Genomic DNA, 24,503 nt, shown 5'->3' with positions numbered 1-24,503 from the left:
ATCCGGCCCACGGGACCCTCCTGCCCGGTCCCTGAGCACCTGCCCTGGGAGGCTAGCCCCCGGCCCCTCCCCTGCTGTTGCCCCTCCCCCACAGCCTCAGCTCACTGTGCCGCCAGCACAATGCTCTGGGCGGCGGAGCTGCGAGCTCCTGGGGGCAGCGCAGCTGCAGAGCCCGGTGCACTGTGCTGCGTGGCATGTGGCTGGCTCCAGACGGGCGCTGCGGCTGTAGCGCCGCCAGCCACCGCTGCTCCAGGCAGCGCGGTAAGGGGGCAGGGAGAAGGGAGGGTTGGATAGAGTTCAGGGGGGTGGTCAGGGGTGTGGATAGGGGTCAGGGCGATCAGAGGGTAGGGAACAGGGGGGTTGAATGGGGGCAGGGATCCCAGGGGGGGGGGTAGGGAGGGGGGGGGGGGGGGGGGGCGGGGGTCGGGGGGGGGGGCGGGAGGCAGTAATAGGTAATTTCATCTGCTGCGTGCGTAATCTGGTCCCCAGTAAAAGATGTGCTACTATCTTTGATCTTAGTCAGGAGACTGAAAAAGAGAAGGCCAAAACGATGACAGTGGAAAACCTTTTTCCAGCACAGCAGTGTGCATTCAAACCTGCCTGCAAAATATTTCAAATTAGATGCTCATATTTTATATGTTAACATGGCAGAAAACGCAGCTCAGACAGTTGGGAAACAGGTGCTGAGCCATCCCGGTAGCATAGATTTAGTCTCTACAGGTGTGGACCAGAGCTAACTATCACCACCCACTACTTGTTCATGGCAAATGAGATAGTGGCATCACCACAGTATGTAGGTCCCAGTTGTCCACAGGGCAGAAAGTGCCACTGGGCCTCTCCCCGCTGTCTGGTAGGCTCAGGACAAGGACTGACTAGTGTAGAGCTGGAGCACGGTGGTGGAATGTTGTAGAACATGTTCAGCTGGTGCCATATCTGCTCTCTGGTTGAGTAACACGCATGATTCAAAGCCCCCTGTATTCGCACCATTGCAATAATCTTTGTACACAATATGCCTTGTGAGCGATCGTTTGCAAACTAACAACTCACTGCTCACTACTATTCCTGCATGAGGTAGATACACAGTGGGTATTAAGAGTTGTGGGTAGATGCAGAAATTATGACTAAAGTGCATTTAAACCGGGCATGGCAGGGGGAGCTTGTGAACAGGTCTGCCCTAGACAATGGATCCAGTTTGCTTCTCTGGCTTGCCTGGTCATCAAGCTGAGACAATGAAAGTCCATTGACAGATCAGGTAAATATCACGCTAACAGGAGGGGGAGGAGACAGCACAGGGTGGCCTATGGTGCAGTCAGAGCACACGGATGCTTGTTTTTAAAAGAGACATTAAATATTTTAATAACCTTTCGAAGTTAATATAATACTGATAAAAGGTGCCCCAGTGACAGCCCTGCAGAACAAACTGTTTACTCACAGATCACAGGTTGCTGCACAGCAAGTCTCCCCTCACCTTCAAGTGCTTGCCCTGCCCTGCCCTGCCGAGCTCCACCCGAGCTGGGAGGGGAGTTCAGTCTCCATGACTTCTGGGCAGAGACTGACAATCAGGAGGCCACTTAGTATCAGCTGGGGAGCTGGCCTGGGGAGGAGGGGACCCGTGGCTCACATGGAAGAGGCTATGAATGGGGGAGTGTTAGGGGTAGGTGAGAGGCTATCCCCAAGGCTCAGACACGCTGGGCAAGGACTGTACTTGAACGAGACATTGGCCATGCAGCTCATGGCAGAGCAAGGGCAAGCTCCTCTCCGACATTCTCTCCTGCTCCCTTCTCCTGGGGCCCCATCCACACCACTGCTCCGGGCTTCCTTTGAATTGGGAGGATATAGGGGGCACCCGTACAGCCCCACACTGCCGTACCCCCACCCACTGGAGCCAGCCTCTGGGTCTGCCCCACCCTTCCCCCCACACTATGGTTCCCTTGGCATTATTTTTTCTCTGCTTAAAAAAACCCTGCGAGATGTTAGCTAAAAAATATCTCCCGGACGTATTTCAAAGCATCATCCTCGTCGTCCTCCGTGTCTGTCCTGCTAGCACAGCCCAAAGCATCTGGCTGAGCGTGGGGCCCGGGGCCCGGCCTGGGGGTGCTGGCCCCGCCACTGCTTGCTGGACTCCATTGAGGCTCCGTCGGCGTTTGCTGGCCTTCCTGCTCCCCTTCGGTTTCAGATGGAACGTTCCCCTCCATTTCCTTGTATTTACAATTCTGGCACAGAAACAAACCGTACGTGTCCATAAAGCGTTTCGTCCCAAGCGTGTCCCAAGCCAGAGGGAGAAACACCCATCCCCACCGGCACCAGGGCCCCAATCAACGGAAGGCTGATCAACAGCTGCTGCATCCCACCCCACTTAACAGCACACAACACGCCGGCTTAGGCCGTGAAGAACACCGCTCTTCACCACTGAAGCTGCAGGAGAATTTTGGACAGTTACCCAAGCTACAGTTTGGTGAGGACGCTGCAGTTAACACCTGTGCACCTTCAAAGAGAGTGTAATGGGGTCTTTAGTGCTCAGAGGGAAGAGGGGGTTAAGTGGCTTGCCCAAGGTCATGCAGGAGTGTGTGACAGAGCATGAAAGAGCATGCAGACTTCCCAAGTCTTTGCTTCAACCTCCAAGTCACCCATTCCCTCCTCCTGCCTGACCCATTCACTGTTGTTGCTTACATCACAACGCTTCCAGGGGGGCGTGATACAATATTACACATGCTGGACCACGGCATCACTGAAATGGAGGCGGCTGGTTACAAAGGAGAAAACTTCCATTTAGCCTCCCTACAGTGGAATTTCCCCAAGGGAAGTGGTGGAAGCCAGCCATTTTAAATTAGCCTGGGCAAAAGCATCAGGATAGGGACATGTTAGGAAACTGCTGAATTGACAGGAAGATGGACCAGCAGGCCTCACTGCTCACCTCAGCCAGGACCCCCAATGCCACATCCACCAGCTCCGCTTCGTTCATACAATAGATAGTCACGGTCCTGAGCAGGTCAAGAGAAGATCAGAAGAGAAAACAAAAGCAGGGATCAGATGGGGAACACTGTCATGGGCAGAAATGTGAATGCTGCCCCGGTGGAAACACAATCAGCACAGGAAACAGCAGAGGAATGTACTCATGGGGGAATTCTGCACCACTGAACATTGCAGAATTTGTGCAGAAATTAATGGTTTTGGCATAGGCATGCGCACGGGGTGTGCCGGGTGTGCCCGGGCACACCCTAATGCAGGGGTGGGCAAATGGCCCCCCTCTCCAGGCGTGGCAAGCCGCGGGGTCTGCGCTCCCCGGCTGAGCGCAGCAAGCTGCCGGCCCCTCCCCCGCCTTTCTCCTTCCCCATGAGTCCTGTCGCCGCGTGCGCAGAGCTCTGGGGGCCGGGGCTGCACGCTCCCGTGGGGCAGGGTTTGGCTCCACGGGGAGGCAGTTACCTCCCCCCTCTCCTGGAGCCATGCTGCCCCGTGTGCAGTGTTCTGGGGGCCAGGGCTGTGCGCGCTCCCGCAGGGCAGCGTTTGGCTCCGCGGGGAGGCTAGAAGCCTCATCTCATGCCATGGTAAGGAGTCCGGGGTCAGGGGGGTTGGATAAGGGGTGGGGGGAGTCAGGGTACAGAAAGCAGGGTGGGTTGGATGGGGGTGGGATCCCGGGCGGGGGTGTTAGGGGCGGGGGGTCTCTGGAGGGGGCAATCAGGGAGAAGGGGGGGTTGGATGGAGCATAGAAGTCCCAGGGTCTGTCAGAGGGCGGGGGGTAGATAGGGGTCAGGGAGCAAGGAGGGGGGGGAACTGGAGGGTTCCTGGCAGCTGCAGTTGCCGGCATGTCCTGAAGGAAGGAGGCAGCATGCAGGAAACTCCATACAAGCCCCTCAGGACCCAGCATCAGGCTGTTTTTCCCTCTGGATCCCTGGGCTCTGTGGGGGAGGGGGTGCCGGTGTCTGGGCTGGGGCCCCCCGCAGCTGGGCTCTGGGGGGAGGGGTTGTGGGTGTCTGGCCCCCCTGCTGGGCTCTGCGGAGAGGGGGCAGAGAAATAGGAACTGGGTTGTTGATGGGGTTTCAAATATAATTGAAACTGGCATGATTGCATAGTGTTATTTTGACAAATAAAATATGCAGATTTTAAAATATTGTGTGCAGAATTCGTAATTTTTTTTTTGGCATAGAATTCCCCCCGGAGTAAGGAATGTCTGCACCCTGGGTCATTGTAATGTTTGCCTTTGTTTCTGCAAGTTCCTGTTTTTCAATAGCAGGAAGTCAGAAGCTGGAGCCTGGTTGTCCTCTCACACCACTTTTACACCAGTATAAATCTGATGATTTGGGTGGAGTTATTCCTGATGTACATCAGCTCAGAGCAGAAATCAGAACCCTTCTGGATCATTCCTTTCTGTATATTTTCATAACCATCATAATCCCTTACACTTCTAAACACAACAGTTATCCCTGCAGGATTGCAAAGCACCGTACAGGCTGGGGGAACAGGGCTCCTGTACAAATCCAGCAGCAGGGATCGAGTACCAGGAACGCTGCACAAGAGGGAGGGAAGTGAAGAATAACATAGCTCAGAGAGAAGGTAAATACCCAACAAGGGATTCAACTACGGCTCCAGCTTTTGTGAAGAGTGTAATAGCCAGAACCGGCTGGTGAACGCCATCCCTGGGGAAGATCACCGTCGACTCCACCATCCCCGGGACAGACAGCCGACTGCGACCCAACATCGTCGTGACCGACGCGGAAAAGAAGACGGTCCTCATGGTAGATGTCATGGTGCCATTTGAAAACAGGTCACCAGCCTTCCATGAGGCCCGAGCACGGAAGGTGCTGAAGTACACCCCGCTGGCCGACACCCTGAGAGCCCAGGGTTATGAGGTCCAGATACACGCCCTGGTCGTGGGAGCCCTGGGTGCATGGGACCCCCCACAATGAGCCGGTACTGAGAGCGTGCGGAGTCGATCGACGCTACGCCCGGCTCATGAGACAGCTCATGGTGTCTGACACCATGAGGTGGTCCAGAGACATCTACACGGAACACATCACGGGACACCGCCAGTACCAGGTTGAGTAACCGAGATCGCCGACCAGGGAAATAACCCACTTCCTTCCCTGACGAACCAAGGGACGCACCCCACCCATGTACTTATTCTCTACACCAATATTGACTTGGACTCTTAATACATTCCATGGGTGGCGTACCCGAGCCCACTTATCCACTGACGCTTTAAAAACTCCCACACCCCAATCTGGATATATGCTGGTTATTTGATATGTATGTACCTCGTGAACCTTGTAACCGATACTCGCAATCCCCCATAACCCAAGCCCGACCCCAGATGTACAGTCCCTTCCCTCTTAACTTATGTAAATTTGATTTTAAACATTAACTTTAATAAAATTTTTAGATCTAGGCAAACAGCTCTGTGTTTTCCGTCTCTCCTGAGAGACGGCAGCTCTGCCCGCACAGCGCTCCCTGCAGCTCTGACACAGGGAAGAACACCCTGACTGAGCCTCCAACTCCACTTTTGTGTGATACCCTCCCTTCTCCTTGGAGGTTTCCTAGCCAAGCGCTGACCAGGCCCAATGGTGCTTTGCACACAGGAGCCAATGCGCTTGCAGCCCCAGGTGGCACAGCTGCACAAAGCGCTTACCTTGCCACAGCTGGCTTCTTCGCCCTCTTGGCTCTCACTGCTGACATAGTCTTTCTTGGCTTCACTTCCCTTGCTGCCATCCATGGCGGGAGGACCCTCTTCTTTGCCTTCCACACAGCACTCTCCATCTCTTTGCACTTAAAAAAGGAACCGACACAAAGTCAAGACTCAGCCATTCACACAGTTCAGAATTCACCAATGTGCCTGATTGTCTGGTGCTGTCCTATGCACAATCCCTGCCCCAAATAGAAGCATTCATTAATCCACGGCTAATGCATCAAGGAATGTGCATAGGTCCCCGTTAATGTCTTAAAGGGACACTGCCAAAATAAATATATATTTCATATAGGGCTGTCAATTAATCAGTTAACTCACGTGATTAACTCAAAAAAAATTAACTGCAATTAAAAGCATTAATTGCGATTAATCACACTGTTAAACAATAGAAGACTAATTGAAATTTATTATTTTTTTGATGTTTTGCTACATTTTCAAATATATTGATTTCTATTACAACACAGAATACAGTACATACTCACTTTATATTATTTTTTATTGCAAATATTTGCACTGTAAAACTGATAAACAAAAGAAATAGTATTTTTCAATTCACCTCATACAAGTACTGTAGTGCAATCTCTTTATCGTGAAAGTGTAACTTACAAATGTAGATTTTTTTTTGTCTCATAACTGCACTCAAAAACAAAACAATGTAAAACTTTCGAGCCTACAAGTCCATTCAGTCCTACTTTTTGTTCAGCCAGTTGCTAAGACAAACAAGTTTGTTTACATTTACAGGAGATGCTGCTGACTGCTTCTTATTTACAATGTCACCTGAAAGTGAGAACAGGCGAATGCATGGCACTTTTGTAGCCGGTGTTGCAAGGTATTTATGTGCCACATAAGCTAAACATTCATATGTCCCTTCATGCTTCGGCCACCATTCCAGAGGACATGCTTCCATGCTGATGATGCTCGTTAAAAAAATAATGCGTTAAATTTGTGACTGAACTCCTTGGGGGAGAATTGTATTTCTCCTGTTCTGTTTTACCTGCATTCTGCCATATATTTCATGTTATAACAGTCTTGGATGATGACCCAGCACACGTTCATTTTAAGAACACTTTCACAGCAGATTTGACAAAACGCAAAGAAGGTACCAATGTGAGATTTCTAAGGATAGCTAAAGCACTCAACCCAAGGTTTAAGAATCTGAAGTGCCTTCCAAAATCTGAGAGGGATGAGGTGTGGAGGATGCTTTCAGAAGTCTTAAAAGAGCAACACTCCGATGCGGAAACTACAGAACCCGAACCACCAAAAAAGAAAATCAACCTTCTGCTAGTGGCATCTAACTCAGATAATGAAAATGAACATGCGTCTGTCCGCTCTGCTTTGGATTGTTATCAAGCAGAACCTGTCATCAGCATGGACGTATGTCTTCTGGAATGGTGGTTGAAGCATGAAGGGACATGCGAATCTTTAGCGCATCTGGCACGTAAATATCTTGCGATGCCGGCTACAACAGTGCCATGAGAAGGCCTGTATTCACTTTCAGGTGACATTGTAAACAAGATGTACGCAGCATTATCTCCTGCAAATTGTAACCAAACTTGTTTGTCTGAGTGATTGGCTGAAATAGGACTGAGTGGACTTGTAGGTTCTAAAGTGTTACGTTGTTTTATTTTTGAATAGTTATTTTTTGTAAATAATTCTACATTTGTAAGTTCAACTTTCATTATAAAGCAATTGCACTACAGTACTTGTATTAAGTGAATTGGAATACTATTTCTTCTTTTTTTTTTACAGTGCAAATATTTGTCATCAAAAATAAATATAAAGTGAGCACTGTACACTTTGTATTCTGGGTTGTAATTGAAATCAGTACATTTGAAAATGTAGAAAACATCCAAAAATATTTAAATAAATGATATTCTATTATTAACACTGCAATTAATCACGATTAATTTTTTTAATTGCTTGACAGCCCTAATTGCAAACAAACTTGGGTTCTCTCACCACCTAGGAAAGCATTTTTAGAAGATCTGGTTTATGTTTAGCCATTGCCAGTTACTTATTGCAGTTCCCTCATCTTGACCAGAAGAATTGGTGTTTAACTGTGCACGAACAGCAACTAATTTCTAGGGCCCTACCAAATTCAGGGTCCATTTTGGTCAATTTCATGGTCATAAAATTTTTACAATCGTAAATTTCATGGTTTCAGATATTTAAATCGGAAATTTCACAGTGTAGTAACCACAGGGGTCCCGAACCAAACAGAGGTCATGGCGGAGTCGCAAGGCTAATGTTGGGGGGGGCAGAGGTCACGGTATTGCCACCCTCACTGCTGTGCTGTTGCTAGTGGTGGCACTGCCTTCAGAGCTGGGCTCCCAACCAGCAGCCATGGAGATACCTGCAGCTGGGGGAGGTTTCCAGATATGCGTCTGACCAGGCCCTGGAAGCAGCCTTTGCAGGGGAAGAGGAAGCCCCCTCCCTTCCAGCCCGTCCAGGACTAGCATCTGGAGACCAGTGCACAGTAAGTGCCCCCAGCCCTGCCCCTCCCTCATACACTAGCCAGATTTTATGGGTGAGATCAGATTTCACGGTCTGTGATGCATGAATTTGGTAGGGCCTTTCTAATTACTCCTCACCCTTGTCGCTTAATCAGACAGGTGAAGCGACGAGCCCCAGGCCATGAACCTAATCAGGATCAGAAGCTCCTGAATGCAATTCCTGCACTCAGACCACGTTGCCTCCCCTCATCAGATTTTTCCAGTCCCTGGGCACTAATCAATTGTGGCTGTGATTAGGCTCACAACTCTTCCGGGAGAAGATTTATATCCTCCCCCTGCCCTCAAATGTTTTCATTCAAAATAATTTCATGAAACATTTTTGTTCACATAAGGGCTTGTTAAAGATGGACTGCTTTACAGGTGCACACATTACTACAGGGAGGAAAAAACTAACCCAAACATGGCCTACACTGGATGGGTTAAGAACCTTATGAGAACAAAGGTTTGGATTCACCTGAACCAGCGTTCACCATGTGTTCCTTATACACCCAACAGAGGATGCACCTGTACCTCGAGTACAAACCCTCCTGCAGCAGGCTGTGCCCCACTGTCTTGGCAAAAACTCCACCAAAGCATGTTTTAAAAAGTCTTGAATTCAACTGAGTACGGAACTGGCTCCTGCTCCCTGCTTTTGTGCCTTGTTTCTGTCTTGCCACTGGGCCCCTGGTTCTGTAAGCAGGCTCCCACAGAGCAAGGAACTTGGGTTGTCAGGCCTGGGGATACTGGACAGAGGAGCGGCGGGCTCAAGGAGATGTTCTGCTTGGACTCTGCTGCTAATGCCTCAGCAGTGGATGCTACCACCTGGCCCCCAATGATCTCTTCACCCTGGCGGCCTCCTGGGCCTCAGATGGCAGCAGGGATAAGGGAAAGGTGCATAAAAAGCTGGACTCTGGGTAACAGCTTTTGCTTAAAGCCTCGCCTACGCTAGGGAAATTGACACCACTTCCCACTGGTAATAACATGGCTCGACCTCAGGCCTGCCCGAGATCAGTTCTAGCCTTGTGGAGCCAGGCAAGGAGTGACCTTCCCATAACGCGGCCAGGATCAGACTGAGCTCTGAAATGTCTCACTGCTGAAAACACACAGCAAAACTCACCAGCATCAGAGAGTGAGACCAGGGGGAAGTGAAAGCTGGCAAATGTGCATCACCAGAAAGGCTGGTTTGCCCCGTCCCTTTTGCCCCCACAGATCTGGTGCGGAAGACAAGCTGCTCCCGGTAGGAGCAAACACACATCTCCGGACTCGTCCGGCCTCCCTCCAACCCGCTTACACCAAGGAAGGGCCTTAGGCCAGCTGCTAGCAAAGGGCTGGGCCCCTGGGGGCGCCTCCAGCTCTCGTGCCTTCTCTAGTGATGCTGAGAGGCTGCCTTGGGAAGCCCAGACGCCATCCACAGGGCCTGCTTGTGCGGCTGCCCGCGTTTCTTCGGAGCTCGCTATGCACACGAGAGCATTACAGGACCGCAGATTTTCCAAGCACCGCCCTCCTCCCCAGCTAGAAACCTGAGTTACACCGGGCTCCGCCTTGCCCTCTCCCCATTGGATAGCGACTGAAAAACACTAACGCGTCAGAGGGCTGGACGATCGCAACGGCACCCCGGGAAATGCGGCTGCAGATCTCCCCTGCCTGCTGCACTCCCCGCGCTCTGGGTGGGGATCCGCGCTGCAGCGCAGGGGCGCGAGTTACTCCCGGGGACTTCAGCCCAGTGCAATAGCGCGGCTGCCCTGCAAGCAGAGCCCGCCCCTCTCACTCCGTGGCGAGCGCTGCGCCCCTGTAGCTAGGGTGCCCCATCCACCCACCGGGCGGGGGCTGTTTGTGTTGCAGATTTAGGCTGTGCCCTCCCCAAGGCACAGGCTGCTGCCAGAGAGACACTTTCCTGACGTGATTCCACCCTCGCAACCCGCATGGAAACAAAACTGCCTGGGCTGGTTCTCACTGTAATTAAACTAAGAAGTCAAGTATCAGGAGGTAGCCGTGTTAGTCTATATGCACAAAAACAACAAGGAGGAGTCCGGTGACACCTTACAAACAGATGTATTTGGGCATAAGCTTTCGTGGGCTAAAACCCACTTCATCATCTGCATGGAGTGAAAAATACAGTAAGCAGTATAAATGGACACAAATCAGACATCAAGAATTGTAACATTCAAAAACCAGTAGGAGAGCACTTCAGTCTCCCTGGACACTCAATGACAGACTTAAAAGTGGCCATTCTTCAACAAAAAAACCCTTCAAAAGACAGACTTCAACAAGAACCTGCAGAACTGGACATCATCAAATTAGGCCCAAATAAAGACTGGGAGTGGCTGGGTAACTGCAAAAAGTAACTTTCTCTCTGTTGATACTCACACCTTCTTGTCAACTGTTGGGAATGGGCAACAGCCACCTTGATTGAATTGACCTCATTAGCACTACAAAAAGTAACTTTCCCTCTGTTGATATTCACCCCTTCTTGTCAACTGTTGAGAACAGGCCACTTCCACCTTGATTGAACTGGCCTCGTTAGCATTGACCCCCACACACACTAGATAAGGCAACACCCATCTTTTCATGTGCTGTAATATTTATACTGCTTACTGTATTTTTCACTCCACGCATCTGATGAAGTGGGTTTTAGCCCATGAAAGCCTATGCCCAAATAAATTTGTTAGTCTCTAAGGTCTCCTCATTGTTTAAGTAACACTTCTGTCCCTACCCCTTTTCCAGCTAGGAAACAGCAAAAAAAAGTGTTCTCCCTCTCCCCCCGTCCCTCTCAAGGGAATACTGTTATCTCCCTATCACAAGATCTGGATCTTTCCAGAAGTCAGCACAGCCCGGAACCGTTTGTTAGTGTGGGTTCCCTCTGCTGGCAGACTGCACAGCAGCAGTGTTAATGGTAAGTCAGTTATGAACTTAGTACTGTAGAGCTTTAAACTCGTGACTACAGGGCGGGGATTTTAGATTATACAGATGCCATCATGACCTTACCTCCTGCCAAGAGTGAAGCAGTTTTTAAAAGGGTCCCACTGTAGCCCGGGACTGCATGACAGGACTCATTTAACCCGTTAACATTCACTAGCCTAGGAAAAAATAGATGCTTTATGATTTCCACTCTGTACATTTCACAGAAAAAAATGCCTCTTAGACAACAATCTAATTTCTGTGAAATATTTGTGCATTGCAGATAAGGCAGCCCCCACCTTGCTTCTCTCTGGGGTAAGAGGTCAGGGTATAAGTTTGAAAAGACCAGAGCTGTTTTTTGCCTCATTTCGAGCAACTTAACAAGTAATTGTTTTTTCCCCCCTTACTCCTTCTCCACCCCTGCCCCCATCTTGCCTGAGTTCTCTTCTTCTCCTTGCTGCTGTTACCCGAAATGGGGCCAGCGAGGACAAACGGCTGAGCCAGGCAGCCTGCGGCTCCTAGTCATTTCTCTCGCCTGCCGCGGGACCGGCCTTGCCCCCAGTGAACTTCAGCTCCCAGGAGACACTTGCGAAGGCAGGTTCTGTCCCGGTGCATTGTGGAACTTAGAGTTTTCCCTTTTGGTGTTGCGATGAGCGGGTTAGGCGGTAGGAACTACATTCCCCAGCCTGCATGTGGTCCGCGCCGTCACGGATCTACCCGCTCAAGGCAAAGTGGGATTGGTCGCATTTGTTGGTCGCCTTTCCTCGTCAGGTTTGTGACGTCAGTGAATGACAGCTCCCAGGATGCTCTAGGTCGCAGAGTCACCCCCCACCCCGTTCCAATGTGCATGCTGGGATTTGTAGTCATTCTCTTCGGCTCTGTCTCGCGGATCCGGGCTGTGTGGACTACACTTCCCAGGCCGCCCCGCAGCGGGAGGTGGTTACAGGGCGGTGCGGTGGGTGCGGCGGGCTCAGCAGTACTAGGCGGTGGCTCAGCAGCAGGAGCAGGTTCTGGGCTGTCTCGGGATGTCGGACGCGGGCGGCGGAGGTCCTGGCGGGGGCGGCGAGGAGGGCGGCCTGGAGGTGCCGGGCTCGGCGGTGCAGAATGGGGCCGATGTCTCGGTGCTGCAGAAGCACCTCCGCAAGCTGGTGCCGCTGCTGCTGGAGGATGGCGGGGAGGTCCCGGGCGCCCTGGCGGTTGAGCGGGGGTCCGAGGAGGAGGGAGGGTTGGGGGAAGAGGAGGAGATGGGGGGGCGGGATGGGTTGGGCGGAGCCTCCCTCCGCTGCAGACTGTAGGTGCCAAGATGGTGGCCGCTTTGCGCTGACTGTTCTTCCCCCGCTCCCTGTGACATCGCTCCTATTACCCTCCACCCCCTGTCCCGATTTTTCACACTTGCTGTCTGGTCATCCTACATGCCTGTGACCTCCCCCCGTATACACACACACACAGAGTGAGGGGAGGGTCTGTGATTCCCCTGGTGGGCCGGGCCAGTTTGTTTACCTGCCGCTTCCGCAGGTTTGGCCGATCGCGGCTCCAGGCAAATGGGGGGCTGCAGGACGAGGGATGTGCTGCCAGCGGCTTCTCGCAGCCCCCATTGGCCTGGAGCGGCAAACCACGGCCAGTGGGAGCCGCAATCGGCCGAACCTGTGGACATGGCAAGTAAACAAACCAGTCTAGCCCACCGGGGGCTTACCCTGGTGGGCCACGTGCCGAAGATTACCAATTCCTGGGATGGGGAAACGGGGGCCCAGCATGTGGATCCCCTTGGCAGCAGCTGGGGCTCCCCTGTTAAGCAGGCCCATCAAACCCTCACCCTGACAAGCCCCACCTCCCCTGCATCTGTACCACCCCGATGAGCCCCCCCAGACACCCTCCCCACTGAGCCCCAACCACCTAAACCCCCACCCAAATGAGCCCTGTAGATAAATCTCTATATTAAGCATCTTCACATAACTTTCGTATGACTTTGTATTATGCCTCTCTATATAACCTTGTATTAAGCCTATCCATATATAACCTCTAACTTTCATATGACTTTATATTTCATATGACTCTTCATATAACCCTGTATTAAGCTATTTTCATACAACTTTGTATCAAGTCCTTTGATATAGGAACTTTGTATCAGATCCCTATGTAGAAAAACTTATAGAAAACTTTGTGTTAAGCCTTGGTATAATGTTATAGCCCCTAAGGATAGTTAAAGTAGAAGAAAAATGTCTTTTTGCTAGGAGTAGAATAAGATTCCCCCTCCCCACACTCCCTTAATCAATTGGCATGTTGAATGAATTAGGTGTGAATGAGCAAGGCGTGGAAGGCAAGCACCTCCAGACAGCTGAGCTCCAACCACTTTCACTTGGTCTCCCCTGCAGACTACCATTGCCCCTGCGCCTGGCACTTCCCTGTGCATCCAGATCCCCCACTGAGCTGCCTGCACCCAGACTGCCCCACACAGAACCCTCTTACCCCCATCTGGATCCCCCCACACTAAGTCCCTCTGCACTTGGATCCTGCTGCCGGGCTGAGCCTCCCTGCCCACATCTGGTGTGCCTGGCGCAAAAGGGGCAGGGCCCCAGGATGTTTCTGTGACAGGCATGGCCCTTGTGCTGTGTCAGGGTCAGGTTCAGTCTCACTGCCAAGTCCCTGTTCCAGGGGGGCGGGGGAGGCTGCAGGGTATTCTCCCACCTCCATGCAGCCAGTGGCCTGTGCTCCCCACTGCCATGGTGGAGCTTCCACATTTATTATAAAATAAAAAAAAATCAGAATTTTAAAATATTATGTACAGAATTTCATGCAGAATTCCCTCAGGAATATGGGGCACTGTACAGCTGTGATGGTGGGACTGTGAAGGGGGTGCTGGACAGTAGGGGATCTGTGGGTGGGGGAGCTGGGCAGGGGGTATGGTATGCAGGGTGCTGTGTAGTTGTGGTGGGAGGTCAGCGGGAGGAGTCTCTAGGCAGGGGGTGCTGGGCATAGGGATCTGTGGGGGAAGTCTCTGGGTGAGGGGGTGCTGGCATAAGGGCAGGGCACTGGGCAGGGGGGCAGTGTGGAAGGGGCACGCTAGCAGCGCAGGGCTGGGTGGGCCAGTGTGCATCTAGCAGTTTGGGGTTTGTAAACGGTGCCCTTGTGCTGGGCTGAGTGGGGCCACTCCTGCCGCGCTGCGTCTCATTGCCTCCAACCAGCCCCTCGCTCTGCGGACCACTCCCCATCACATGCCCTATTTCGCCAATGGGGGCCCACAAATATGTTTGGCGCCGGGCCCACAAAAAGTTAATCCGGCCCTGCAGCTAGTAAGCTTAGGGAGAACTAATGACCCACCAGAGTTTGCAGAAGGTAAGTGTCCCACAGCACAGCGATGGACGGTGCGATGAAGGTAAGTCTTCCCAAGGCACGATGGAATGCAATGCGGCGAACCACTGGCCAGGCGGTCCAGGCAAAGGGCTTTCATGGGAGGTACAAGCTTGTGAGTGCACTCCCGAGCACATGGCCCCTTCCCCTTTTAAGGACCTGCTCCTCATGGCCTGCGACTAGAGATGACTTGGCTGCGCCCGGTTGTTCACACTCCATCTCGGATAGTGTCCATGCATTGGGTGTGTGAGCGCTGCCTAATCAGAGTGCCAGACACCATGTCTACCTGGGAGCTCTTCTGATCTTCCAGCTGCTCAAGCAGCTCATTCATCCCACAAGCATTCCAGGAGGGAAGGGAAGGGGGAAAGCCACTTCACAGGTATTCAGGGAGGGAGAGGAGAGGTGTAACCAGGCTGGCTCCAGGCACCAGTGCAGCAAGCAGGTGCTTGGAGCGGCCAACGGTAAGGGGCGGCACGTCCGGCTCTTCGGCGGTAATTCGGCAGCGGGTCCCTCAGTCCCTCTCGGAGGAAAGGCCCTGACGCCGAATTGACGCCGAAGAATGAAGCAGCGGTGGTAGAACTGCCGCCGAAGTCCCGCCGATCGCGGCCCTTTTTTTTTTTTTTTTCCCCCGCCGCTTGGGGCAGCAAAAACGCTGGAGCCGGCCCTGGGTGTAACAGACCTCTTGAACATACAGGTTATACAGAGCATACAGATCACTGCTGCTCCTACAACAGCTGCCCTTTAAGGGAGCACGTTGATCACAGTTCAGATCCCGACCAACACACACAGCAATGGACTTTGATCGTTCTCCTTCATCTGTCTAGTGATTGACAAAATCTGTGTTCTGGTTCAGTTATCTTCACACAGCTGCACTGGATGAGTGGATTTTATACTATGTTTTACTTGTGCACTATTCCCCCACTCCCAGAGGCTGGGCTGAAACATGTTGCCTAGAGATCTGCAAGGCTATGTAAGGGAAACAACAGTGGTCAGCAGATTAACAAAGGGAGGAAGTGAAAGCTGGAGAACCTGGCTTCTATATAATACTACTCCACTGTTCATTAGTCAGGACCCCAACTTCCATCTCCGGGATACATGTCTCTGTGCACCCCAGAGTAGGGCCTGTCCCCTGCTGACCTGCCACTTCCTGGCAGTCAGCAGCTGGGAAGGTCTCCCCGTTACAAGGTGGATTATCCGCCCCGCCCAGGGAGATGATCACAGGGCAGGAGCTGGCTCTATCCACCCCCTCCCTCAGGGACCTGCCCTGGGGCTACAGAAACTGGCCTCAACCATCCCTGCCCCCAACGGCCCATTTTCGACTGCTACACAGTAATTAAAGAGACACTCTCCTATTTCCCCAGCAGCACATGTGACTTCACCCTCCCCTCTGAGGCTTTCATCACAAGATTCCTTCTTGCTACTAACAAATCCTGGGACAGATTCTGCCACATCTAAAAAGCCATTCTCCAGTAGAAACAGTGCAAAATTGTGTGCCACTGCTGCGACAGTCAGTTCAGCCTGCAAATCACCAGTTTCCATGTGTACCTTAACTAAAGGTGCAAGGACTTTGTAACCTCCCCCCAATTTTAATTCTGCCATTTTTCCTGGTAACAAATCCTTCTCACAGATCAGGTCCCTCCTGACCACAGAAATTTCTGCACCAGTATCCCTCCAACCTTAGAGCACTTTGTCATAAAGCTTAACAGCATGCATCTGCTCACTGCTTGGTTGTGTAGAAGCAACATTTACAAATCCACTTATGGATGGCATTTCAGGCTGGACATCTCTTTTAGGGAGGAAGGGGCTGGAAATAGGCAAAAAGGAGTAAATATGATGTAAAAATAAATACATTAGGGTTTTCTCCTCTAACGTTTCCTTTGTGGTTGTTCGTTTTCAATGAGCAGAATACTCCTCTGTCTCTCATATCAGTCTGGAGGTCCCTCGGCAGAGTTCTGTTGAAATTATTCATGATACAGATGTTGGCCATAGACCATAAGAGGGTATGCCAGTAACAATGAGAGAGTTAGGAACAGATAGATAAATAGTGGTCACGGCCCACCAGCTGTCTAACTCAGGGGTCAGTTAGTGCCACATGGTAATGTGGACACGTGTCCTCTAGAAACTAGAATCAAACCATCAATTGTCATTCAGGATTGAACAGCCATTGGGTATTTTGTTTGGTTGCTACACACACTTATGCTGGATTCAAATCCGTTCCCCCTTGATGAGATGTTTCTATCTGGCCTGGCCTTTCCCTTTGCAGTCTGCAAGCTCCTGCGGTGTGTCTGAATGCTGCCACAATCCAGCTTTTATGTTTGGTTGCCTCCATGGGGACAGGCTGCATTGTCAACAAAGATGAGCTGCATGCTGTTGGTTGTTCCTGCAGGAATCAGTAGCAGCCCTTTGTCGTTTTTTATCCCTCTGTTACTTGAACTAGCTAGAGTTTGGCTTCCTCTCATAGTTCAGGTTTCAGCAGGTGAGTGTTCACCCCACAATTAACATCTGTGTAGGCAGGCTCAGCACAAAGGCCAAGAATTGAATGGGCTTGGAGATACCTATCCCTTCACTACAAGAAGCTGTCCTTTCAGCTTGGGGTAGAGATGTAGGGCAGGACGTGGGGGGCTAGTACAGGTGATGCCCATGCTTTATATATCTGTGGATGACTAAAGCTGTCTAGTCTCTGGGGCTCTCAAGCCAACACTTTTTGCCTGCACTAGATTCAGACAGGATAGCTCAGGAAAAAGCCACAGCACGGATCTACATCACTATGTATTTTTAGCATCTTGTTCCCTCTTTCCCCTTTTGTCACCATATTTCAGGGTTGTCTCACTCAGTGTCTCCATGTTTGGCTCCTTTGCAGGCAGTTTGGTGGTTATGCCAAGGAAGAGGATTATGTGAATTATGCCGCCAAACTGCGCTGTGCCCTGGGGAGCGATGCAGCCTACCGCAAGGACTTCTACTTGTGTAATGGCTACGACCCCCCCCATGAAACCGTACTGGCGACGCAATGAAGTCTGGTTTGTGAAGGAGTGAGCCACTGGCTTGCAAAGGTGTAGGCTGAGGCTGATGTCTTCTCCAGCTTGTATGTAGATGGAGTCCTTGCCCTGTTCCAAACAAAACCGCAGGCTCACAGAGTCAAAAAAGACCTTCCCGGGGTCTCAGTTATTAACAAAAATATAATTAAAAATAATACGTGAACCCTCCCCAACAAAGCCTTCTGCCCAGGCTTCTCTCCTCCTAGGATCCCCCGGCTTTAGGATCTGACTCTCTCAGGTTCTAGTGCTCTTCCTGTTTCCTAGACTCCCTTATTCTCAGGTGGGGAAATGAGCCAGCTGCACCAAGGAGTTTGCAAAATCTCACTCGCTAGCAGGTGGGTGTTGCTTGCATTCACTGGCAGCCTGTTATGCTCCTCTGAAACTGGAGAGAGATGCCTATTGTCGACTAAAGTCTTTATAACAAGTGGCTTTTCCACTCTGATGGGGTGTTACGATAGCTTAATTCCATGCTACACTGATGCTTTATCTGTTCCTTTCTGAAAGAGTATAAAGGGGCTAGATTGCTGCTGCTGAGGCGCTGTGCAGTGAAGATAGCATCATCTCCATTTCCTAGTAGTGCACAAGGGAACAGCATGCCAACAATCTGATTCAGAAACCTGCTCGAGAGGAAGAGCCAAGATTATTTGTACAGCTTCCTGACTAGGAGATGGAACTCTTCAGTGTAAGCTACTGACCTGTTGCTATTAATCACTGGATAATGTATGATATAATCTTGTGACTCTTTCTTTGTGTCTATTAAGTGTTTATAATATGTTTTCTCTGAAACTAGCCTATGAAGGGGTCACAATTGGACATGACAATGAAATCTGTATTGGCCTAAATGTATACAGAGGGGTAAAGAGTCTCAATAGTTGGTACCTCTTATTTAGGTGTCTGACTTTCAGAAGAGCTGTGCACAGAACAGCTCCCACTGAAGCGAGCATGAGATTCTTGGCTCATATTTCTTGAAAATATGGATTTGGGTGTCTAATTTTATGTAGACACTTTTGCAAATCTTGGCATTCATGTGTGTAAGGGTGTAACTAGTTCTATGAACACTGTAATTTCTTTAACCGGTACATAACAAACCAACACTTTAGCTGTCAATAGTCCTGCCAAACAGATGTCGGAAAGTATCAGACAGGTGGACGGACACACATACTACACTTACACAGGTGTGTCTATAATTTCAGCTAACTCAAACTAAGAGCAATATTCTTACAACGTCTCTGTGCATGAATGCCCAAGGGTTCTTACTAAAAGGAACAGCTTCATCCTGAAAGCCAGAGGAGAAGCTGTTCAGATGGAAGTCGGGCTCTGGCCAGTCAAGATGTTTTATGTTAAGGTGATCCTCTTGAGATGAAAGTTTTTCGGGGGAGGGGAAGTTTAACATCCTGATCTTTCTTCCACTGAAGTTAAATAAGAGCTTTGGACTTCAGTGAACGTTGATCAGCCCTTTACTGTCAGAACAGTTGGCTGGTTTAGGAAAAAGAATAGGTGGGTAGCTTATTGTTGCAGAAGAGAGGAAAAGCTAGAAATAAAGTAACCGTTGGCTAGAGTAAGACATTGGAGCATAATTCCTGGAGGGGAGATGGGCCAAAAAGAAATAGGTAGACAAATATATATTTGTAAAGTTGAGGTTTTGCTTTTAAGACAGTAAAACAATAGGTAGGAAAGAATATGAAGAACTGTTAAAGAGCAGGTGCTACCTTTAAAAGGTTCTCCACAACAAAAGGAACATCTCTATGCACACGGTTATTCTTATCTAACCACGTGGGGAATGGAGGGGTTGGGTTCATCTTGTTTCTAAATTCTAGGGTTTATTTTGGGATTCTTGCATGTGAATTGCATGCCGTGTAAGAACTGTCCTCTCTGGCTCGAGGCGACAGGTGTGCTACTGTGATGTGAACCCACAGTTGATGAATTCTAGAATGTGTAGCGGGTAATAATAAACCTAATGTGATCACGCTCCAGATTGGCGCAACACACTGTAGAAGACTGAGGAGTTCGCAAAATGTATAAGCACCTTCCCAACATCAAGCAGTGAAGTGAGGTTGTGACTAAAGGCTGAGAGTTATGAAGTCCACAGGCTTTGCCTCCCATAGACTTCCTAGGGGTCAGATTTTGATGCCCTTATGCAAACTAAACAGAACATTATCCCATGAGTAATCCCATTGATTTCAGTGAGATTACTCCAATTGAATAGCACCTTCCTTCACAAGCAAAAGTATCTAAATTCTGTTTTTCCATTCTTTGCAACATTTAAAAAATCATGACTTTTTAAATTGCAACGTGGAATTTCCTGACTCGATCAAAGGATCTGAGAGGGCAGTGGGAGCTTTTGATTGCTCAGCCCTTTTGAAAAGCAGGCCATTAAGGTGCTTTGTCACTGACTGAAGAGCTTGATTTTAGGTTGAAAATCTTGGCCTGTGTGTGTGTTTGGGATCATGTCACAGTACCTATACTTAGCCACTGATCCCTCTCTAAATAAAAAACGGTTTGGCCTCAATTATCTAAGTGTATGTGTGGATAGTGAAGGGTTGATATGACTCCATGATAACATCTTATATCATACGCCCCATAAACTTAAACTCCTGTGTAACTTTACTTATGTGAGTATTGCCATTGAATTATATGGGGTTACTCACTTGAATAAAATTACACACTTGCTTTTATTTACAGGATTAGAGCCACAAAACCCACTTCATTGCATATACTGATCAACTCCTTAATTGACTTAAAAACTGCACAATCCTCCCTCTTTTCTTTTATGTTCTTTGTACCTTTTAAACACATTCCTTGTAGGAGAATAATACAATTAATCGCATCAAAAAATTTCATGTAACCTCTTTTGTGCCTGTGAGGTGCCCTTATCTGTGCTTCATATGAACACTGAAAATGACACATTTTATGCGCCTCTGATCTTCAAAACTGAGTGATATTGTTCAAAACTGAGTATGCATTTAAAAATGTTAACTGAAAATAAAATGTAAAAGGAGATTATTTCTATTGGATGATACAAAACCAGCCCCATTTGGATTTACTTTAATTTTTTCTAGTGCCTCATGTTTGAATGACAACTTTTTTTTATTGTTTATATCTCCTTTTGTGTACTTCAGGTGTTACAGTTCTCAGCTCTCTCTCCCAGACTCAATTGCAAAGAATTAATTGGAAGCTAACTTTATTACTTCATGGATCTTGCTGTGCAGCTAAAAACATTTAGAAACCTGAAACTATCTCCCTATGAAATGTGAAGTTGCTGCATGAAGCAATTTGGTCTAATTAAAAAAATATTTCCAACATTTATTCTCTTCAGCATCACCAACAAAATCCCACTCTGCAGAAGCAAATACTTTTTCTTGATTAATAGAGATAAAGGAATCTGCAGCTATTTTAGCCAAATCTCTCGTTCTGTGCAGTTGACCAGCCAGAAGGCTGAGCAGATTGATTCTCATGTATTGGGACAACAGCTTGCAGTGTAATAGTAATAGAGACAAAATATGAAGGGCTACATTCAAAAACATAATATAGATAGGAAGGACCTACAGAACCTGTCACTCTGGCCTGTCCACAGTGGCTTGAGCAAACAGGTAACTCATTATTCTAGTCCTGCAAACACATACATCATTGCATGCAGTGTTGTTATAGCCATGTTGGTCCCAGAGAGCCAAGGGGGGTGACGTAATATCTTTTATCGGACCAACTTCTGGTGGTGAGAGAGACAAGGTTTCAAGCTGTCTCTTTTCAAGTCGGTTAGCTGCATAAGCTTGAAAGCTTGTCTCTCTCACCACCAGAAGTTGGTCTGATAAAAGATATTTCCTCACCCACTTTGGCTCTCTAACACATATACCAGTAACTTAACTCATGAGTTTTCCTACTTGTGTGTGTTTCTGGGCTCTGGCCCTAAGTTTGCAAGAATCAGAGATTTGTTTATGTATGAAGGAAAGACCTGTTTTGACAACACACAAATATATCCAATATTGAGTTAATAAGAGAATGGCGAATATAAGAGAGCTAATCCGATGGATAGACCATTTAACTCTGGGTTGTCTTACAACATTCTACTCCCATTGAGGGGACAGGTGATTTTGGATGGGTGAACATATCATTTGAGGTTTTTTTTCATTCTCATCAGTCGTTCTGATAAAGGGCAGGAGAGTAGATTTTATGGTTGGAAGTGGCAAATGTTCATGATAGTTTTGCAAGGCTGCCTTGGGTGTTCCTAGACTGCCACCTGACTAGCTATAGTTACAGTAATTCCCCTTTTGTAATAGGGTTATCAAGTGCAACTGCTTGCTCTTCACTAAGTATTTTGAGTTCATTTATCTAAAAACACATCACTTCTAACTGGACTGTAAGTAGCCATAGATGCATGATGCCTACTATAAAACTGTTCCCAAGCCTGATTTATTGGAGTGGGATCACTGGTAATAGTACCTTCCTCGACAATGATAGATGGAGCAGTAGGAATCTATCTACTCAATCGCTCCTGAGTATCCAAGTCAGCAGCTTACTATTTTTGTCAGCCCATTCATAATCTTTCTGCTTAGCTCTAAATAAAATACGTTGCACAGAATGGGTATTGGTCAGGCCAAATTCCTGTTTCCTAGTGCTCTGACTTTCGGATGTTTTAGGAGATCAATCTGTGTAAATACTGTTTGATTTCTAAGACAGTGTGCTTGGGAACTAGAAGCTTGGGAGATTTTCAAAGACACAAATAGGAGTTAGACACCCAATTTCTAGAAAAAATGGAATGGCTGTTTGTGCCTAACTGCCGCCATTTGTAGCTTTTGGAAATCTCTCCATTTCGTGTTTCTTTTTTAATACCTATTGGGGAAACAAACAACTGGTTGTCCCCTAACTAGCTTTTGAAAAGCTTCACATTCCATTCCAGGACTTGTAATATCCCTTGTATTAATGTGAAAACATTCCCTAATTTGATCATGAGCAAGTAATAGAAACATCCTCAATGTAAGGCAATAGCTAGATCACCTTTTCCAATCTTGAGGAAACAGTCAGCATAACTAAATCCTGTAATTAGTAAAAGAGGAGAGAGAGGACCAAAACCAAACTGCATCTAAAACTCTAAAAAAAAATATAAGGCAAAAAATAAGCAAAAAATGTTACCCAAGACCATGTATTAAGATGGAGGATAGCATGCAGCATGACAATTCTGGGGTTGTTTTCCTACAGTCAGGTCTCTACTAACCCCAGCTCTTTAATCAAAGATAAAGAGGATTTAAAAACTCTTCAGTGACCAAGCTCAGTAAGGAAACCTACTCTTCTCTGGGTACCCGTCCTATCCCCTACCTTCCAAATCATCCTTTTGTTTCCTAACATGGAGAGGATTACCCCTTCCCAGAGGCGACTTGTTTGCTTCCTAATATGGAGAGGCTACGTTTCCCTGGACCCTACCTATTCGATTCCTTAGAGGGTGTGTTTTGAAGCCCTATTTTACTCGCAGCAGATTGGGTAACTGAATAGCCTAACTTACGGTAAGGCCCCAAATTAGGGAACTTGTGGCTTAATTTATGAGAGGACGCTACTCCTGGGGTAATACTTGTATTGCCCTTTTTCCTGTTAGGCAGGGCCCCCCATGCAGCTGAGAGTCATCTTGCTTCCAAGCCGGGGTTTCTGCAGAGAATTATGAAGGCAAGCTCTTATGCCTGGATCCTGCCTTCAGCTCCCTGTAGGCCAGATCCAGCCCTGAGACTCCCTTTATTCCTGCACCCACAGTCACCAAGAAAAATAAAACAAAACATGCAAGTTTAAGCCTAATACATTAAGAAACTGATTACAGGTAATCTCTCATCCTCAGAGATGTTCCAATAAGCTTCTTTCCACAGACTAGACTCTTTCCTAGTCTGGGCACAATCCTTTCCCCGGTACAGTCCTTGTTAGTTCCAGCAAGCATCTTAAGTGGAAAGCAGGGGTTTTCTCAAGACTGGAAGCCCCCACTTTGTTCTGTTACACCCCTTTTATAGCTTTGGCACAAGGCAGGAATCTTTTGTCTCTCTGGGTCCCCACCCCTCCTTCTAAATGGAAAAGTACCAGATTTAAGATGGATTCCAGTATCATGTCCTGTAAGACCTCATTCTTCATCACCCACGGGCTGGCCCACATGTACACAGGAAGGCTTGCAGGTAAATCATAGAATATTAGGGTTGGAAGGGACCTCAGGAGGTCATCTAGTTCAACCCCCTGCTCAAAGCAGGACCAATCCCCAACTAAATCATCCCAGCCAGGGCTTTGTCAAGCCTGACCTTAAAAACTAAGGAAGGAGATTACACCTCCCTAGGTAACCCATTCCAGTGATTCACCACCCTCCTAGTGAAAAAGTTTTTCCTAATATCCAACCTATACCTCCCTCACTGCAACTTGGGACTATTACTCCTTGTTCTGTATCTGCCACCACTGAGAACAGCCAAGCTCCATCCTCTTTGGAACCCCCTTTCAGGTAGTTGAAAGCAGCTATCAAATCCCCCCTCAGTCTTCTCTTCTGCAGACTAAACAATCCCAGTTCCCTCAGCCTCTCCTCATAAGTCATGTGCTCCAGTCCCCTAATCATTTTTGTTGCCCTCCGCTGGACTCTTTCCAATTTTTCCACATCCTTCTTGTAGTGTGGGGCCCAAAACTGGACACAGTACTCCAGATGAGGCCTCACCTATGTCGAATAGAGGGGAATGATCACATCCCTCGATCTGCTGGCAATGCCCCTACTTATACAGCCCAAAATGCCGTTAGCCTTCTTGGCAACAAGGGCACACTGTCGATTCATATCCAGCTTCTCATCCACTGTAACCCCTAGGTCCTTTTCTGCAGAACTGCTGCCTAGCCATTCGGTCCCTAGTCTGTAGCAGTGCATGGGATTCTTCCGTCCTAAGTGCAGGACTCTGCACTTGTCCTTGTTGAACCTCAGATTTCTTTTGGCCCAATCCTCTAAATTGATCTAGATCCCTCTGTATGCTAGCCCTACCCTCCAGCATATCTACCACTCCTCCCAGTTTAGTGTCATCTGCAAATTTGCTGAGGGTGCAATCCACACCATCC

General features: G+C 48.6%; 1 protein-coding gene across 3 annotated transcripts; it reads right to left on the bottom strand.

The window, feature by feature from the left end:
- Positions 1 to 1,357: 1,357 nt before the first annotated feature.
- CYREN (cell cycle regulator of NHEJ) lies at positions 1,358 to 11,716 on the bottom strand. Of its 3 annotated transcripts, none has more exons than XM_026648868.2 (4): positions 11,506 to 11,716; positions 5,624 to 5,760; positions 2,915 to 2,981; positions 1,358 to 2,213 (listed from the first exon to the last, which is right to left on the bottom strand). In XM_026648868.2, the coding sequence occupies exons 2-4, from the start codon at positions 5,749 to 5,751 to the stop codon at positions 1,974 to 1,976; spliced, it is 435 nt and encodes a 144-aa protein (XP_026504653.1). In that variant the 5' UTR covers positions 5,752 to 5,760; positions 11,506 to 11,716; the 3' UTR covers positions 1,358 to 1,973. The 3 variants fall into 3 exon arrangements, with proteins under 3 accessions (XP_026504653.1, XP_024064327.2, XP_024064328.2); XM_024208559.3 differs by having other exon boundaries at positions 5,624 to 5,753; positions 11,506 to 11,715; XM_024208560.3 differs by lacking the exon at positions 11,506 to 11,716 and adding an exon at positions 11,158 to 11,245 and having other exon boundaries at positions 5,624 to 5,753.
- Between the last annotated feature and the right edge of the window lie 12,787 nt (positions 11,717 to 24,503).

Source organism: Terrapene carolina, unplaced genomic scaffold (genome assembly GCF_002925995.2).
Source record: "Terrapene carolina triunguis isolate 2854851 unplaced genomic scaffold, T_m_triunguis-2.0 Scaffold68, whole genome shotgun sequence".
Taxonomy (NCBI): Eukaryota; Metazoa; Chordata; order Testudines; family Emydidae; genus Terrapene; species Terrapene triunguis.
This window is presented reverse-complemented; position numbering and strand designations above follow the sequence as displayed.

Excerpts from the sequence above, each read along its gene's own strand:
- CYREN (XM_026648868.2), bottom strand. The coding sequence starts at position 5,751 with ATGGAGAGTGCTGTGTGGAAGGCAAAGAAGAGGGTCCTCCCGCCATGG. Across the intron at positions 2,982-5,623 it reads AAGAAGCCAGCTGTGGCAAG|GACCGTGACTATCTATTGTA; the intron begins GTAAGCGCTTTG and ends TGACCTGCTCAG. Across the intron at positions 2,214-2,914 it reads CATTGGGGGTCCTGGCTGAG|AATTGTAAATACAAGGAAAT; the intron begins GTGAGCAGTGAG and ends TTTCTGTGCCAG.